Source organism: Excalfactoria chinensis, chromosome 1, assembly GCF_039878825.1.
Source record: "Excalfactoria chinensis isolate bCotChi1 chromosome 1, bCotChi1.hap2, whole genome shotgun sequence".
NCBI classification, from domain to species: domain Eukaryota; kingdom Metazoa; phylum Chordata; class Aves; order Galliformes; family Phasianidae; genus Excalfactoria; species Excalfactoria chinensis.
Window position 1 is genome coordinate 170751767 of NC_092825.1, and position 14866 is coordinate 170766632.

Genomic DNA, 14866 nt, shown 5'->3' on the forward strand with positions numbered 1-14866 from the left:
GCTCCCATCATATGAAAAGAAGTCATTAAAAGCATTCTGAGAGGGTTCTGTGGAAAAAAGAGTGTCTAAAAATAAAACTGAAAAACAAAATGTAAATCTGTAACGAGTACGGTAGCATTTACAAAACACTTGAAATTGTATTTATAACTCCACATGAAAAAATATTTCTATTTTACTATCTCCTTTAAAGTACCTGAAGGAATTCATTATTCAAGCAAAGATACAGAGTAGCACTATACCTGGGAAGACGTTCTGCTTCCTTGCCTCTCACTTTTAACGCTTTGAAGTTTTTTTCCCAGTCCTGTTTGCTAGAAAGATGCGTCTTCGCCAGAGCTTCCATATCTACTTGGCCAATTACAATCCATTCCTTTCGTTTTTTTTTTTTTTAAATTTCATGGAAAACAAATATTTAGTAGAGTATACTCTGATTCTAAATAATATTACAATATTTCAGTAACAATTTAAAGCTATGTTTTCTTTAACCTTTGTGCTCTTTCAATTACATACTGATTCTCTTTGTGCAAAAATCAGGAGGTACAGAATGGTTTGACATATCCACGCTTTTAAGGATTACAGAATCACAGAATGGCTTGCGCTGGCAGGGAACTTTAGAGATATGCAGTTACAGCCCCCTCTTACACAGGCATAGCTGTTAACCACATCTGGCTGCCCAGGCCCCCATCCAACCTGGCCTTCAGTGATGGGGCATCCACAATTTCTCTGGGCAGTCTGTGCTATGGTCTCACCATCCTCTGACTAAAGAATTTCCTCCTAATCTCTAAACTAGATGTCCCTTCTTTTAGTTTGAAGTCATTTCCCCTTGTTCTTTGGGTAAATAAATAAATAAGTCTCCTTCCGATTTATAAGCTCCCTTTATGTACTGAAAGGATGATAAAACAGATCTTGAGCAAGACTAGAAAAACTGCTAAAATAGAGAATTCAAAGGGAACTGTACACGTGCTTCAAGCTACACGTGCTTAAGTGGCTGGTTTACATGCCTTGTAGAAAAGGACAATCTATACAGATTTCATAGTGCAGTTAATTCTAGGAGGTGTAAAGCACAAAGAGATACAAATCAAAAAGCATGAATCAGTCAAATACTGAAAATACCTTGAATTGATTACAAACATCCGCCAGTCTTCTGAACAAATCTTCTGCTTTACTAAAAGCAGTCAGAAATCCATTTGCATTTCTCTCTATCATAACAGTGAAGATTGACTCTTCCTCTGTTTCACTTACTCCCCTGAACTGATTTGGAATGGAAATGAATCTCTTCATTTCTCTATAATATCTAGCTCGTACTTCTTCAAAAGGAGGTCTGAATTGCAGCCGGCCTTGCCTAAGAAGTGAAACAAATACAAAATACAAAACCTAAATTTTTGAATGCAATTTGAGCCAGAACATTTTCTTTGTAGGAAAAAAGAAATAAAATAAAATCTTACTTGAATGTTAGATCAATGTTTATTTCTGGTAAGTTCTCATTTAGTGCTTCTAAACCTATTTGATACTGATGCTCCAGAGCTTTGTAAAGTTGATGATTCCAGTGCTGTCTCCAAGCCTTCATGTCACTTGATTTGAAACCCTAAAATGTAAAAATGATTTTTTTTTGTTATTTTACTCCATTTGTCACCTCAAAACATTATTATGCAAAGCTCAGCACAGTGGAATGCCTGAAGGTATCAATATTGGAAAAAGCTAAAAAAAAATACTGCATGATTCAATATTAAATGTCATAACTTCAGATCTCTTACTCAAATGAACATCGGAATAAGAAACAAAATCACAAAATCCAAGTCAAAACAGTCTCTGCTGCACTTCAGGTTAAGAATTTCACATGGCTGTTCTAATATAGAGGATTCTGCTCTAAGATACGGGGATTGCTGACACAGCTTTTACCCTCCTATAATACATAACCTATCTCTTATGCTGTATTTCAGAAATTTCTTGTCTAATTGGTACCAACTATTAGCAGATATAAGCTTTCGCATCACAGAACTAAAAATTTCATTGGAACATAAGCTATGAGAATATTTAAAGCACTGAAGTCTGTAAATGGTCGCTTGCAAGCCATACAAGCATTTTCAGAAGGGCAATACAAGTCAAAAGAGAAATGAGAAACTTCTTGCAGCTTAATAGCTTCCCTTCTCATTTAACTGGATATTGATTTTCAGTCAGGGCTTTAGGGGCAGTCTAAAGCTGCTACAAAAAGCTACACAGTTAAGGTCTGTCCTACAATTCAAGGCAGCACACACAAAATCTTCCAAAAGATGCATTCCAGAGATGAAGAAAAATGAAGTATTCTCAATTAAATGTTAAGACCATGATAAAGTTATAAAGGAAAGTGTAAAGCTGTTGGAAATTGACACCTGAAAAAGTTCATGGACTGTGTCAGATAACGCAATGCCTCCAGTTTTATCATGTTGACCAGCAACATCAGAAACAGATAGTGGTGGAGGGGCAGTGAAGGCTGAACCTTCCCATCAGTATTCCATTATTTTTTATTGCAGTAGGACAGATGGCAGCAGAGGAACACTGACAAATGGCACCTGACATGGAAGTGCCTATGAAGTAAAGCTGTAGAATTGAATTTCTCCATATGGAAAAAATGGCACCCACTGACATTCACTGATGCTTGCTGAAAAATGGGGACCAAACAGTGCATGTGAGCACACTGAGGCAGTGGGTGGTACATTTTAGCAGTGGTGACGTTGATGTGAAAGACAAGCCACATTACAGACATCCATGCAGACTTCTATGAGTGCAGCATGCACTCTTGTTCGTTGCTGATGAAAATGCATAATTACTGTTAATGACTGTGTTGAAAAATAATGTTTTGTGGCTGATAATTTGCTCTATGAAGTAATATAATTGTGCTCTCTGTATCTGTTGTAGCTTTCACAGAAATAAATAGGAGACACTACTTTCAGAGAGACCCACCTACACTGTAATGTTCCCTTATGGGTGGCTATAAATCACTTATTTACTTCTAGCTCCTTTCTTCAAAATTATGCTTCTAAAGAGCAAACACAAACCTCTTAATAATTCTTATATTACTAAATCCAGGCATTGATTTTCCAGTTGCTATTCTGCAGACAGAGCTCTGAAATCCTTGTCAGCTACTACGGAATTTTAACTGCTTGATGACAAGAGCAATCAAGTATATTGGCAAGGTATGGTAAGACTTATAATTTGTAAAACAGGATATATTTTGCTCACTTTTATCATTTCTAATTATAAAAAAAAATAAAATAAAAAATAAAAAGTTAAATGATCATTTATTATTTACATTATTTTGAGAAAATTGAAAAAAATACAGTAAAAATACAGTAGAACTACTGCACTTTTGACTAGTAAATATGAACCAAGTAAAATGATTCACATTTTTATTAGAACACCACATCCATCCATCTAACATTATAGAACCATTATTGTTAAAGGCAACAGGAAATACAAAACTGACTAAGGGCACCTCAAAGTAGCTTAGGTGATATCATTTACAGTTCACTAGTACAATTATTCTTAACCAAGAATTGGCAGTTGATAGATGAACAAATGAAAACATAGCTTCTTTAGTCAAAAATGCATTCTAAATGCATTCTAATTCTAAATTTTATGCATTCATCCTGTTCTGCCTTGAGATCCTTCATAGCTCTAGCAATTTCTGTATTTCAACATGTTAAATGGCGCAGACCCAACTGTTGCAGATGACTGAAGTTCTTCCCATTTATTCATCTAAGATCAATTAAATGAACAAGTGTTTTACTTCTCCCATTATTAGCACAAAACTGTCCTCATTATTAAGCAATTAAATCGTTAATCAAAATTAATTAAATCAGAGTATGTTTGAGTTTTAAGTTTGATTAGCATTAAAAGTCAACGTTCAACCCTTGCAATATGATTATGAAACCCTGCCTGTGACTCAAGGCTTGCAAAACCAGTTCTGAGCTCTTGGAGTCCATCTTTCCAACGCTGTTGCTGCCGAAGTAGATCAATATTCATAAGAGATATAACCTGTTAAAAGAATTTTAGAAGATAAGTGTAACTATATATAAATGAAAGAAAGAGTAAAGTAATGCTTAAAAAAAAAAACACAATCTCAATTTCACCTGAAAACGTACCTTTTCAATGAAGTTTGTGTGCCATTTTCTTAGTTTTCTGTTTTCAGTGGAAAGTCTCTCAGCAGCAGCTTGGAGTTTTTGTATGTAAGCTTCTAATTCCCTGGGATTATCCCATGTTATTTGAGCATTTCCTCCAGGACCAGACTTTGAATGCTTAAAACCAGACAAACTTTATGTTTAACAATAAATGCAGAACTAGATTATCACTTAGTATACAGACAGTAACGAGATGAGAAAGATCTCTTTACTTTCAGTAAAAAATTCAGGAACTCCACCACACCACTACGCTACAGAACTAACAAGCTGGCAAACCACAGAAACATGGATATACCATTATAGCCACAGTAATGCAGTGGGGAAGATTAAAACCAGACTAAAAGTACTGTTTATGGGCATGTTATAATTCACTTGTCAGTAAGTAAATCCAAACACCAAAAAAGGATGCCCCGCTAACTTTAGTAAATGTTAATGAAATAGTGATGTGTATGTTGGAGGACTGCACTTAAAATGTCCAGTAGAAACAGAGGAAAAGTACCACAGATAGGCAGATTACACTGAAATTGTAAATACAAGAGAGGGGAGTTCTCTCACCTTAATTATCTGTTCAAATGCTAGGGCAGATTGTAACATCATTGGCTTCTGGCTCTCAATCATTTGCTGATCAATGGAATTATAAAAATGTGCCACCTGTAAAAATGCAGAGATTAAATTACAAGAACAGATCACTTTTATCTCAGTATTCAGAATATACAGAATATACATTCAGAATATTTGTGAATGTATTGTGCAATCAATGCTACCCAGAAATTAGAATTAACTGGAATAGTATAATATTTATAAGAATAAACTATATGTACTGTGGTAAAGTTATATCTCCTAGTGATGAATTCTGATAATAAAAAAGGCTGCCACTTACACATTTGAGATGATTATACATGACCTTAGTTACATCTAGTAGCACTTTAGGTGCTTTCAAGTGTCCAACACATCTTCCAGGACATGACACAAAACCTAAAAGCAACCTACTTCCTCCTAAATTGGCAGCTGGACTAAGGGATACCCTACAAGAAGCAGAAAGCTTAACCATATATTCAAGCAGAAAAGATAATAATCTAGAAATGTTCTACTACTAAAAATGAGAAGAAGTTATTATAGCATTTAATCTTTTACCTGTTTAAGGATGACCGCTTGCTTAGAGAACTTCTGTGCAGTGTTTGCAACATGCTGTATTTTAGCTGGTATGACAAAACCAAGTGCTGACAGTTGGCGTACTTCTCTTAGGAGAGTCACCAAACGGTCTGAATAAAGTATATTTAATGTTCCAAAAACATGATCCAACTCCATTACTGGACTATTAGCTTGGATGCTAAAACAAAATCAGATTAAATGCATCCGTGAACAAAATGTCATATGAGTTCCTTAGGCATTTTAATAATAAAGTAGTAATTCAGAAAAGTTTTATACAATTCTATTATATTTTTCTACACTTATTAGCATTTTAAATTACTCAGACGTTATTCTAGTAACCTTTCTCTTAATTCAAAGCCTGAGATAATGATCATGAGGCAGAACATCCTGGAAGAGATGTTAAGGTCCATATGAGATGAGAAGGTGATTAGAGACAGCCAGTATGGCTTCACCAAGGGCAGATCATGCCTGACCAATCTGGTGTTCTTCTGTGATGGAGTGCTGGCATCGGTGGAGTGATGTTATCTAACTGGACTTTTGCATGGCCTCTGACATGGTCCCACATCACATCCTTATCTCTATAAGTTAGTGAAATATGATTTTGAAGGCTGTACTATTAGGTGTGTAAGAAATTGGTTGGATGGTCATAGCCAGAGGTTTATTGTCAATGACAATGATAGATGACATCAAGCTGAGTGGTGCAGTTGGCACCACAGAATGAAGGGAAGCCACCCAGAGGGACCTGGACAGGCTCAGAAAGTGAGTCCATGAGAACCTAAAGAGGTTCAACAAAGACAAGTGCAGTGTGTTGCACTTGGGCCAGGGCAAACCCAGGTGTGTACAAACTGGGAGAAGAACTTATTGAGAGCAGCCCTATGGAGAAGAAGTCAGGGGTCCTGGTGGACAAAAATCTGGACATAAGCCAGCACTGTGAACCTGCAGCTCTAAAGGCCAACAGTATCTCAGGCTGCATCATAAGAGAAGAGGAGTGGCCAGCATGGCAAAGGTGATAGTCCCACTCCACTCTGACATCTTTAAAAAGGATTATCAACACTCATGACTTACAGAACTCTCACTGTTTTCAAAGAAAGATGGCAACACATAGACATCATATACAATCAGAAGTGATAAGGCTAAGCCAATAAATAAATAAATAGGTTATTTCTATATTTTTGTGAATGCAGCTTATGAATTTACACTGATTTATGTACCCTTCTTTCACCTGCTCTATTTGGACTACAGAACTGCTTGTGAATATAAATTTATTTATAACTACATATTGTGTCATCTATTTATCACTGTCATACAAGAGTTCTAGAAATTATTACAAAAGTAGTAACAACGAGCAAAATAAATGTATATTTCATCCCTGGTCTTAACAAAACCTGGTAGTAGCACAGTCCAGTAAACTACATCCTAACAATGTACCCTGGCAGGATGATAAAATGATAACTAACATTTCCATTTTGTTTCTCAGTTCGTTTTTATTTCTATGAAGCTTGTAATTCCTAAAGCAGGTATTGTTAGTTACATATCACTACCAATGTTAGCATCATTTTAATGAAAATGTATTTACCAAAGTCCTGATTTGGGATTTGATACTTCTGACTGGATATTCCTAGACCAATCATCAAATTGTTCTTGTTCATATACTTTTAACTGTTCCAGAAAGGAACCCGCACTCTGATGAAAAGTCTGAAACCCAGACAAGTCAGACAGAAGAGCCTCTGCCAGCTTTATAGCATCATCCACCTATAACACAATCACAAAATAAGAAACCTTAATTTCATGGAAGCTTAATTTCATGGTATTCAATTAGAAAATAGGAATCACCACAGTACAAATTAGCATTAGGAAACATCCAACCAAGAGACAGAAAAAGATTACGTGAATCCTGAATTGTGTCCTGGGTGTTCAAATTCCAATTAGAGTGAATTGAGACAGGTAGTTTGACTAAGTCATCCACAACAGGAGTCTACTATTGTTAAGATACCCTAGGGTATCCCAACTTATCATTTGTTCACATTCCACAAAAGAACAAATCTCCCATGTCCTTCTTTATCGTATTTATAAAGTCCATGTTAATACTCAAGGGCCCTTCAAATGAGATTCCAGACCTCTGCATGGACAGATTAATCAAGACTTTAGTCGACACCATCTGTAAAGATTTGAGAGGAACTCAAAAATTCAGCTCAGCCTAAAGTAGACATAGAACTGACCCATATCACTTGCAGTGATTTTTTGGATATCAGCAGGGGCAAGCAGGAGAAATCATTGTGAAATCTCATCTGCTGCTTTTTCCTCTGGAGGACAAACCCATTCAAATATGTCATTGACAGTTCAGCTTACAGAAAATACTTTGCTTTTATCGAATTTATACTTTTCAAAAAAAAAAAACAAAAAACAAAAAAAAAAAAACTCCCAGAGATCCAAACTAGAGCATAAAAACAAACCGACAAAAATAACAGAAGTTAAACAGAGTCAAATCTGCCTTAAACTCATCTGGTTGTAAGAGAACATAGAATTACTTCCATTTACTACTACTACACTGAAATAAAATGCATTCTTAATTTAGCAATGTAAATGTCAGTTTCTGACTCAGAAAAGTAATACCAAGAAATCCCTTTGGCTTTAAGTGAACACCATACAGATCAGTGAGAATTAAGATCTCAAAATCTAGCTACATATAAATCTTATGACAGAAATTCAAAATGCAAACTGGAGAATTAAGTATAGCAAAAACATCTCCTCTCAAGAGATTTTCTCTATTTTTGCCAAAAAATATTAACTCATAAAAACAAGCTGTTTGGTGTATTAGAGAAGGACTGTCATCCGTGTCAGTTAATAAAACTGTACACAGCACCTGGGACTTTCACTTTTTTCACAAGCTTTTAATGCTGTTTTCTTCATCATCTCATACATTATATGTTCATACCGTAATACTGTACCTAAATTCTAATGAAATCTGACAGCAATGAAAGCTGTTACCTTCATCTCCAGTTGTCGTACCCATACGATGTTATTGACAACTTCAGAAAGATTTTTGCCTGACAAAGGTCCAGAAACATCACCAGGAGCACCATGGCATCGAGTTTCAAAGTCTGTCTGATAGTCTAACATAAGCAGAAGATTCATGTTAAACCAGAAACTTAACAGAACAAGCTTGAATTTATTACTGCAGTTACATACTAAATGTATTTACATAATTTATTAGTAAATAATTCCATTATTTGCAAAAATGTTAACGCAATTTAAGACTGTTAGACAGCTTTTACCTTTGACATAATCTTGAAGTCTTGCTAGCAATGTTTCCCTTTCAAAAAGCAATTCTTTGCTTGTATTTGGATGCTTTATCAGTTCCTTATACTTCTGAAATGTTTGAAGAAGCTGGAATATGAAATTTTAAAAAGTTGGCTTATGGCCGTTTATAAACACAATCTTTGGCTGTAAGTATTTATTTCTTTGCTCAAAACTCGCTGCTTCTGAATACAGCAACTTTATCTGTAGGGAAGTTTTCAGATGGCAAAAATAACTGTACCTGTTGAGGACTGTCTTGAATTTCTGAAATAAATTTCTTCAGTTTGATTGCCATTTTTTGTTCTGCTGGTGAAATAATTCTTTCAAACTGAGAGACAGCAGCTTTCCATAATGGCTAGAGGTAACAAGTACATTTTAGTTTACAACTGTTCATATAAATCATAAAAAAAGACAAAGTTTGATTATAAATTAAAAATAAGCAACATACCTCTGTGTAAGGATTGCAGTGTACAGGATTTAGACCAGCAAAGGGCTCAAACACCTGAGCAAGGCGTAGATCATTTTGTTCTCCAGATGGCAAAAAGTAAGTAAGTTTTTCATGCAGAGTTCTAACAATTAACACCTGTAACAGGAAAAAAAAATTAAACCTCCGGCATACTTTTACATAAAATATACATTCAAAAGCAAAAGCACACAAGCAGCATGACATCTCTCTACCTTTTGTAATAAGTTACTAAAGGCTTACACAAGCTTATGAATTACAGAATGCTTGCTCTAAAAAGGCTATAAGAAATGGTTTGCCTTCCTTTTATAACTTAAACCATGGCATTTAATTGTGTCCAATGAAACAGATTAATAATAAGCTTTACGTGATAATAAGTGATAAACAGAATGAACATTACCTCCTCAAGACGCTTACAGAGTCTGATTAATGATTCAGGTATATACTTCTCATTTTTCCATTGATGTAGAGTATAACGTTGCCATAGCTGTCCAGTTAAGTACTCACAAGCTGACACCCACTGCTCACAAATTAAAATGCCAGCCTTTATATTTTCTTTAACAATGTGAAAAGCATCCTCCCACAGATTCAAAGCTGCTAATTTTCTCTGAACAAATCTACCTAGAGAGCTACCTGGAACACAAAGAAGTAGACAAAAGCAATATGTTGTTTGTTCAAAATAATTCCTTTAAACTTCACAACAAAGTCCAACTACAGTAACTCCTCCCCATGCACACAAACAGCATCAAGAAAGTTCAGTATCTTACAACAGTCCAAAGATGCAGGACTGCTGTCATGAGAATGAGGAAAGCAACCTCTCTGCATGTCCTGCCTGCACTTCCATACAAATTGAGTCCATTTTTAAATTGGGTTTTTAAGCAATTAAATTTTACCCTCTGGGAAAAAAGACAAGAAGTCAAACATAGAATCATAGAGGCTGGTAAGGATCTCTGAAGATCACCACATCCAGCCCTCTACTAGCTGTGAATGTACATGTTCATCGCAGGGAAGTTGGACTAGATGACCTTTAATGGTCCCTTCAACTGCAATGCATCTATGACCTAGAGTAGGTTACACTGGAAAGCATAAAGGCAGGTTTTGAATATCTCCAGAGGAGAATGCACAATCTCTCTGTGCAGCCTGCTCCAGTGCTCTGTCACCCTCAAAGTGAAGAAGTTTTTCCTTATGTTTCCATGGAACTTCCTGTGTTCCAGTTTGTTTCCCCTTGTTCTGTCACCGGGCACGACTGCAAAGAACCTGGTCCTATCCACTTGGCTCCCACCATCTAGATTCATAAGTATTGTTAAGATGACCTCTCAGACTTCTCCAGGCTGAACAGCCCCAGCTCTTTCAGCCTCTCCTTGTAACAGAGATGCTCCAGGCTTCTCATCATCTTTGTGGCGCTGGACTCTTTCTTAGAAGTTCCCTGTCTTTCTTGAACTTGAGAAGCCCAACACTGGACAACAGTACTTCAGATGTGGCCTCACTGGGGCAGAGTACAGGGGGAGGATCACCTCCTTGAACATGCTGGACATGTTCTTCATAATGTGCCCCAGGACACCACTGGCCTTCTTGGACACAGGGCACACTGCTGGATCACAGCCAGCCTGCAGTCCACCAGAACACCCAGGTTCTCCTCTGAAGAGCTTCTCTCCAGTAGGTTACCTCCTAACCCTAACAGAAGCAAGATAATTCTGATCCACAAGCAGAAAGGTATAAAACTCCATGTTGGTATTATTTATTGTCTTCCCAAGCATACCTGAAAATATCAACCACAACTGTCTTAATTACTGGGCACCACAAAGCAGGTGATATTGATGGATCATTAATATCAATATTGATGGATCCAGTGGCGCAGTGGTATAAGTTGCTGCTTGCAACACCAGAGGCCCGGGGTTCGAATCCCCCCTGTGGCGTAAGTGGCAGAAATGCTGCTCTGCTACACAGATGGGCTCGAATCCCAGGAGTTGGACTCGATGATCTCTAAGGTCCCTTCCAACTCGCACGATACTATGATACTATGATACTATGATCATAATTACAACAAACACCTTAACACTGTAAGCTACCAGTGGGTCTTTAAATAGAGGAAGACATCTGCTCAAAGATTCATTTTACTTATTCCTCAGATGATTATTTAATAAAAACTGCATAAGGATTTACCTATTACATCCAGGAGATTATGCATGCGTGGCTGTGGGTAAGGATCATATTCTGTTTGTCTCCACACATTATCAACAGTATCCTTGGTAGTTTCCACTAAATCCACAACTTCAAGTAATGAGAGACTATCTAAGTTGTAATAATGCTAGGAAAAAAAAACAACAAATATAATCACTTTACAAATAATGTCATAAAAACATTTATACTTTACAGCAATTGAAAGTAATTGCTATAACTGCCTGCGGTCTGTTGCATTATATAACATGGAAGAATCCTCTCAAAAAACATTAAATATTAGTTGAAGCTTATTCATGTAAGGAACAATTTGAGAACAGCACTGCAATTCAACCAAGTGCTCTGCAGGTGCCTAAAATTTAACTAAATAGCCACGTAGTCATATCTCTGAATAGAGTACATATAGATATATACTGATTTGCATTTCACAAGGAGATTGCTTTTTTTACTATGTCTACAAATATATCGCTGATTATACATAAGAAAACATACTTTTGCAATGTCCTCAAATAGGTCTTTGAAGTGAGAAGCTCTCTCTTTACTACGCAATTTATTTCCATGCTGAGCATATTCATTCCAGAACTGAAATTCATCTGTTGGTGTAAGGATAGCTGCAAATAAGAACAGAGAGTGTTTAAATACAGAATAAACAAGTGTTCACTAAATATTGTCAGTCAGAATATACTTATAAAGCAAATTTTTGCCTTAGAATTCTCTGATTACCCTTCAACTTCTGACTCAAATGAAATGTACAATCAAGCTCATACCAAGAGACCAGAGCTGACCACCACCAATTCCAAACTATAGAGGATAAGCTGCTCCACAGTTCAGCAGACACTGGGATTACAAAGACTGAAAATTCAATCTATCGAACAATTTATTCCCAGTTTGAAATCAGTTGTGTTTATTATAGCAATGTAATTAATAATGTTGATTAAAACAAAATCTGTGGTATTAATGGTTTGATAATTAACTACAAAAAGCATAATTGCCAAACAAACCTTGCACATCATCTTCAGTGAATCCTGTTCCTGTACAATTAGAATTTGATCTTCTGAGCACGGTACTCAAACCAGCTTCAAGCTCACTTAGAAGTTTCTGGAGTTTGGGATCCAGTGTTTTACTCCATTTTTCATCCTACAATAAAAATGTCACAATATGTGACGTAGATGGTAGAACTATTGCTATTTCCCCTTAATCAGAACAGAATCATAGAATCATAGAACCACTCAGGTTGGAAAAGACCACAAAGATCATCGAGCCCAATCACAACTTGACCATACTACCCTAACTCTAACAGCCCTCCACTAAAGCTTGTCCCTGAGCACCACATCCAAACGGTTTTTAAACACACCCAAGGATGGTGACTCAGCTGCCCATGTAATGAGACAATACAATTTATTTAATGTCAAGGAACAGCATCTTCTGCTTCTCATGCCCTGATCTGCAGTAACCACAGCCCTGTGGATTCCATGTTTCTAGTCAGGCACACACATGACCAGAAATAATCCTCCCATTACCCAGACTGCTACAGGAAAAGTGTATTTTTTAACTCATTAGAGCTATCTTTCATTACTTAACCTCTTAATATATATCAATATTTTCCAAGTCAAAAACATCTGTCAGAATAGTTGAGATACACTCTGGATTCTGATCTTTCAATTTAAATCTACAGACTATTTAAATCAATATATTGTTCACCTTTAGCAATACTGGTGCAAAAACTTGTCGAACAGCTTGATAAAGGCTGTTAAGTGGTGAATCTAGCATAGATGACACAAGGATATTACTGTGAAGATTATCTTCTGTAATTACATCAGGTCGCAGCTTAAAGAACACCAGCACATTATTCTTTGAATCAGTAGTTTCAATCTGTAATAATGAAGGGAAAAAACATACACACAGAAAAAAGTATTTGTTTAGAAAACACGCTGACTGCATGTTATACTAAATTACTCTTTAAATAAATGTGTCACATCAAGGAAAAAAAATATAAAATACAACATTATTCCATACAAGTTTCAATAACATAATCACACACAGAATCACAGAATGGCCTGGGTTGGAAGGGACCTCAAGGATCATGAATCTCCAACCCTGTTGTGGAGGGCCACCACCCTCCACATTTAATAACAGACCAGGCTGCCCCCCAGGCTCCCCTCCAACCTGGCCTTGAACACCTCCAGGGATGGGGCATACACAGCCTCTCTGAGCAGCCTGTTCCAGTACATGGTACTGCTGCTGCTTTTCCAGCACCATAACACCCTGCTAAGTATACACACACACACACAATGGGCTTGACAGTTTCTACCAACAGATGTGGTGATGAACTCACTGAACAGTCCAATAGAGAGAGACTTGGGGGTCCTGGTGTAGGAGAAGCTGAACATGAGCCAGCAGTGTGCTCATGCAGCCTGCAAGGCCAACCTGGGTTGCATCAACGGAGGGGTGGTCAGAAGGGTGAGGGAGGTGATGGCTCCCCCTTACTCTGCACTCATGAGGCCCCAGGCCCTGCATCCAGGCCTGAGGTACCCAGCTCAGGAAAGACAGAGCTGTTGATCAGGTCCAGAGGAGGGTCAAGAAGATGATTATAGAATCATTCTCTTAGGAGAAAAGGCTGAGGGAGCTGGTCTTGCTCGGTCAAGAGAAGACAAGGCTCTGGGGAGACCTCATTATGGCCTTCCAGTACTTGAGGGGAGTTTATAAACAGAAAGGAGACTGACACCAATGGGATAAGGGGAAAGGGCTTTAAACTAAAAAGAGGGGAGATTTAGATATTAGGAAGAAATTTTTACATTCAGAGAGTGGTGAGGCCCTGGCACAGGCTGCCCAGACAAGCTGTAGTGCCTTATCTCCGGAGGGGTTTGAGGCCAGGTTGGATGGAGCAATGGACAGCCTGACCTGGTGGGTGGCAATCTGCCTATGGCAGGGGTTTGTAAACTGGATGGTCTTTAAGGTTCCTTCCAAGCTAAGGCAAGGTATGACTCTATGAAGATCCTGGTCCAAACAGCCCACCAGTTCACAGCTCTACCCATCAGTGCACCAGGAACCGCAGTGACACGTCGCACACCACAGCCCACTCCCACAGCAACACCAAAGGCCACACAACCCCCGCACCGCCCCCCGCTGACGCTCTTGTTTGCTGGCTGCACACCAACCCCGCTCCGCTGGGACGAGGCGCTCAGCAGGGCACCGCGCACTGCCAACCTCGGTCGGCTCACGTCAGCCTGCCAAACGCATCACCGGGACACGCTCCTCAGCGCTCGTCAGACACCGTGTGCGCAGAGGGCAGGCGGCGCGCGGCCGTACCTTGTTGGAGGCGCTGAGCCGGCCGCCCGCGCACTGCACGACCAGCAGGAACTCGCTGCCGTCGTCGAGGAAACTGTTCAGCTCGGGTCGGGCGCGGAGGGCAGCGGGAGCCGCGGCCGGGTCCAGCCCAAAGTAGTTCGCGGCCGTAGCAGAAATAAAGCGCTTCCTCGGGTCTGCCTCCGCGGCCATGGCTCCGGACCCGCGGCAGTCCCGGCGTCGCCAGGCCCCGTTTCTATGGCGACTGCAAATCACGGCCGCCCCACCGAGAGGCGGGAAGCGCGCGGCCGGCCCCGCCCCTCCCCCGTGGGCGCGG

General features: G+C 38.7%; 1 protein-coding gene across 1 annotated transcript in view; it reads right to left on the minus strand.

The window, feature by feature from the left end:
- Nucleotides 1-14778, minus strand: part of DYNC2H1 (dynein cytoplasmic 2 heavy chain 1) — a 127394-nt gene extending 112616 nt beyond the window's left edge. The window contains exons 1-18 of the mRNA XM_072326710.1: nucleotides 14554-14778; nucleotides 12946-13116; nucleotides 12246-12381; nucleotides 11737-11855; nucleotides 11230-11374; nucleotides 9467-9699; nucleotides 9052-9186; nucleotides 8845-8958; nucleotides 8582-8693; nucleotides 8295-8419; nucleotides 6883-7058; nucleotides 5289-5484; nucleotides 4710-4805; nucleotides 4119-4271; nucleotides 3913-4011; nucleotides 1443-1582; nucleotides 1111-1339; nucleotides 240-367 (exon numbers count right to left, since the gene is read on the minus strand). Coding sequence (XP_072182811.1) covers nucleotides 240-367; nucleotides 1111-1339; nucleotides 1443-1582; nucleotides 3913-4011; nucleotides 4119-4271; nucleotides 4710-4805; nucleotides 5289-5484; nucleotides 6883-7058; nucleotides 8295-8419; nucleotides 8582-8693; nucleotides 8845-8958; nucleotides 9052-9186; nucleotides 9467-9699; nucleotides 11230-11374; nucleotides 11737-11855; nucleotides 12246-12381; nucleotides 12946-13116; nucleotides 14554-14742 — 2696 coding nt within the window. The 5' untranslated portion in view covers nucleotides 14743-14778. The remainder of the gene's footprint in view (nucleotides 1-239; nucleotides 368-1110; nucleotides 1340-1442; nucleotides 1583-3912; nucleotides 4012-4118; nucleotides 4272-4709; nucleotides 4806-5288; nucleotides 5485-6882; nucleotides 7059-8294; nucleotides 8420-8581; nucleotides 8694-8844; nucleotides 8959-9051; nucleotides 9187-9466; nucleotides 9700-11229; nucleotides 11375-11736; nucleotides 11856-12245; nucleotides 12382-12945; nucleotides 13117-14553) is intronic.
- Nucleotides 14779-14866: the final 88 nt, after the last annotated feature.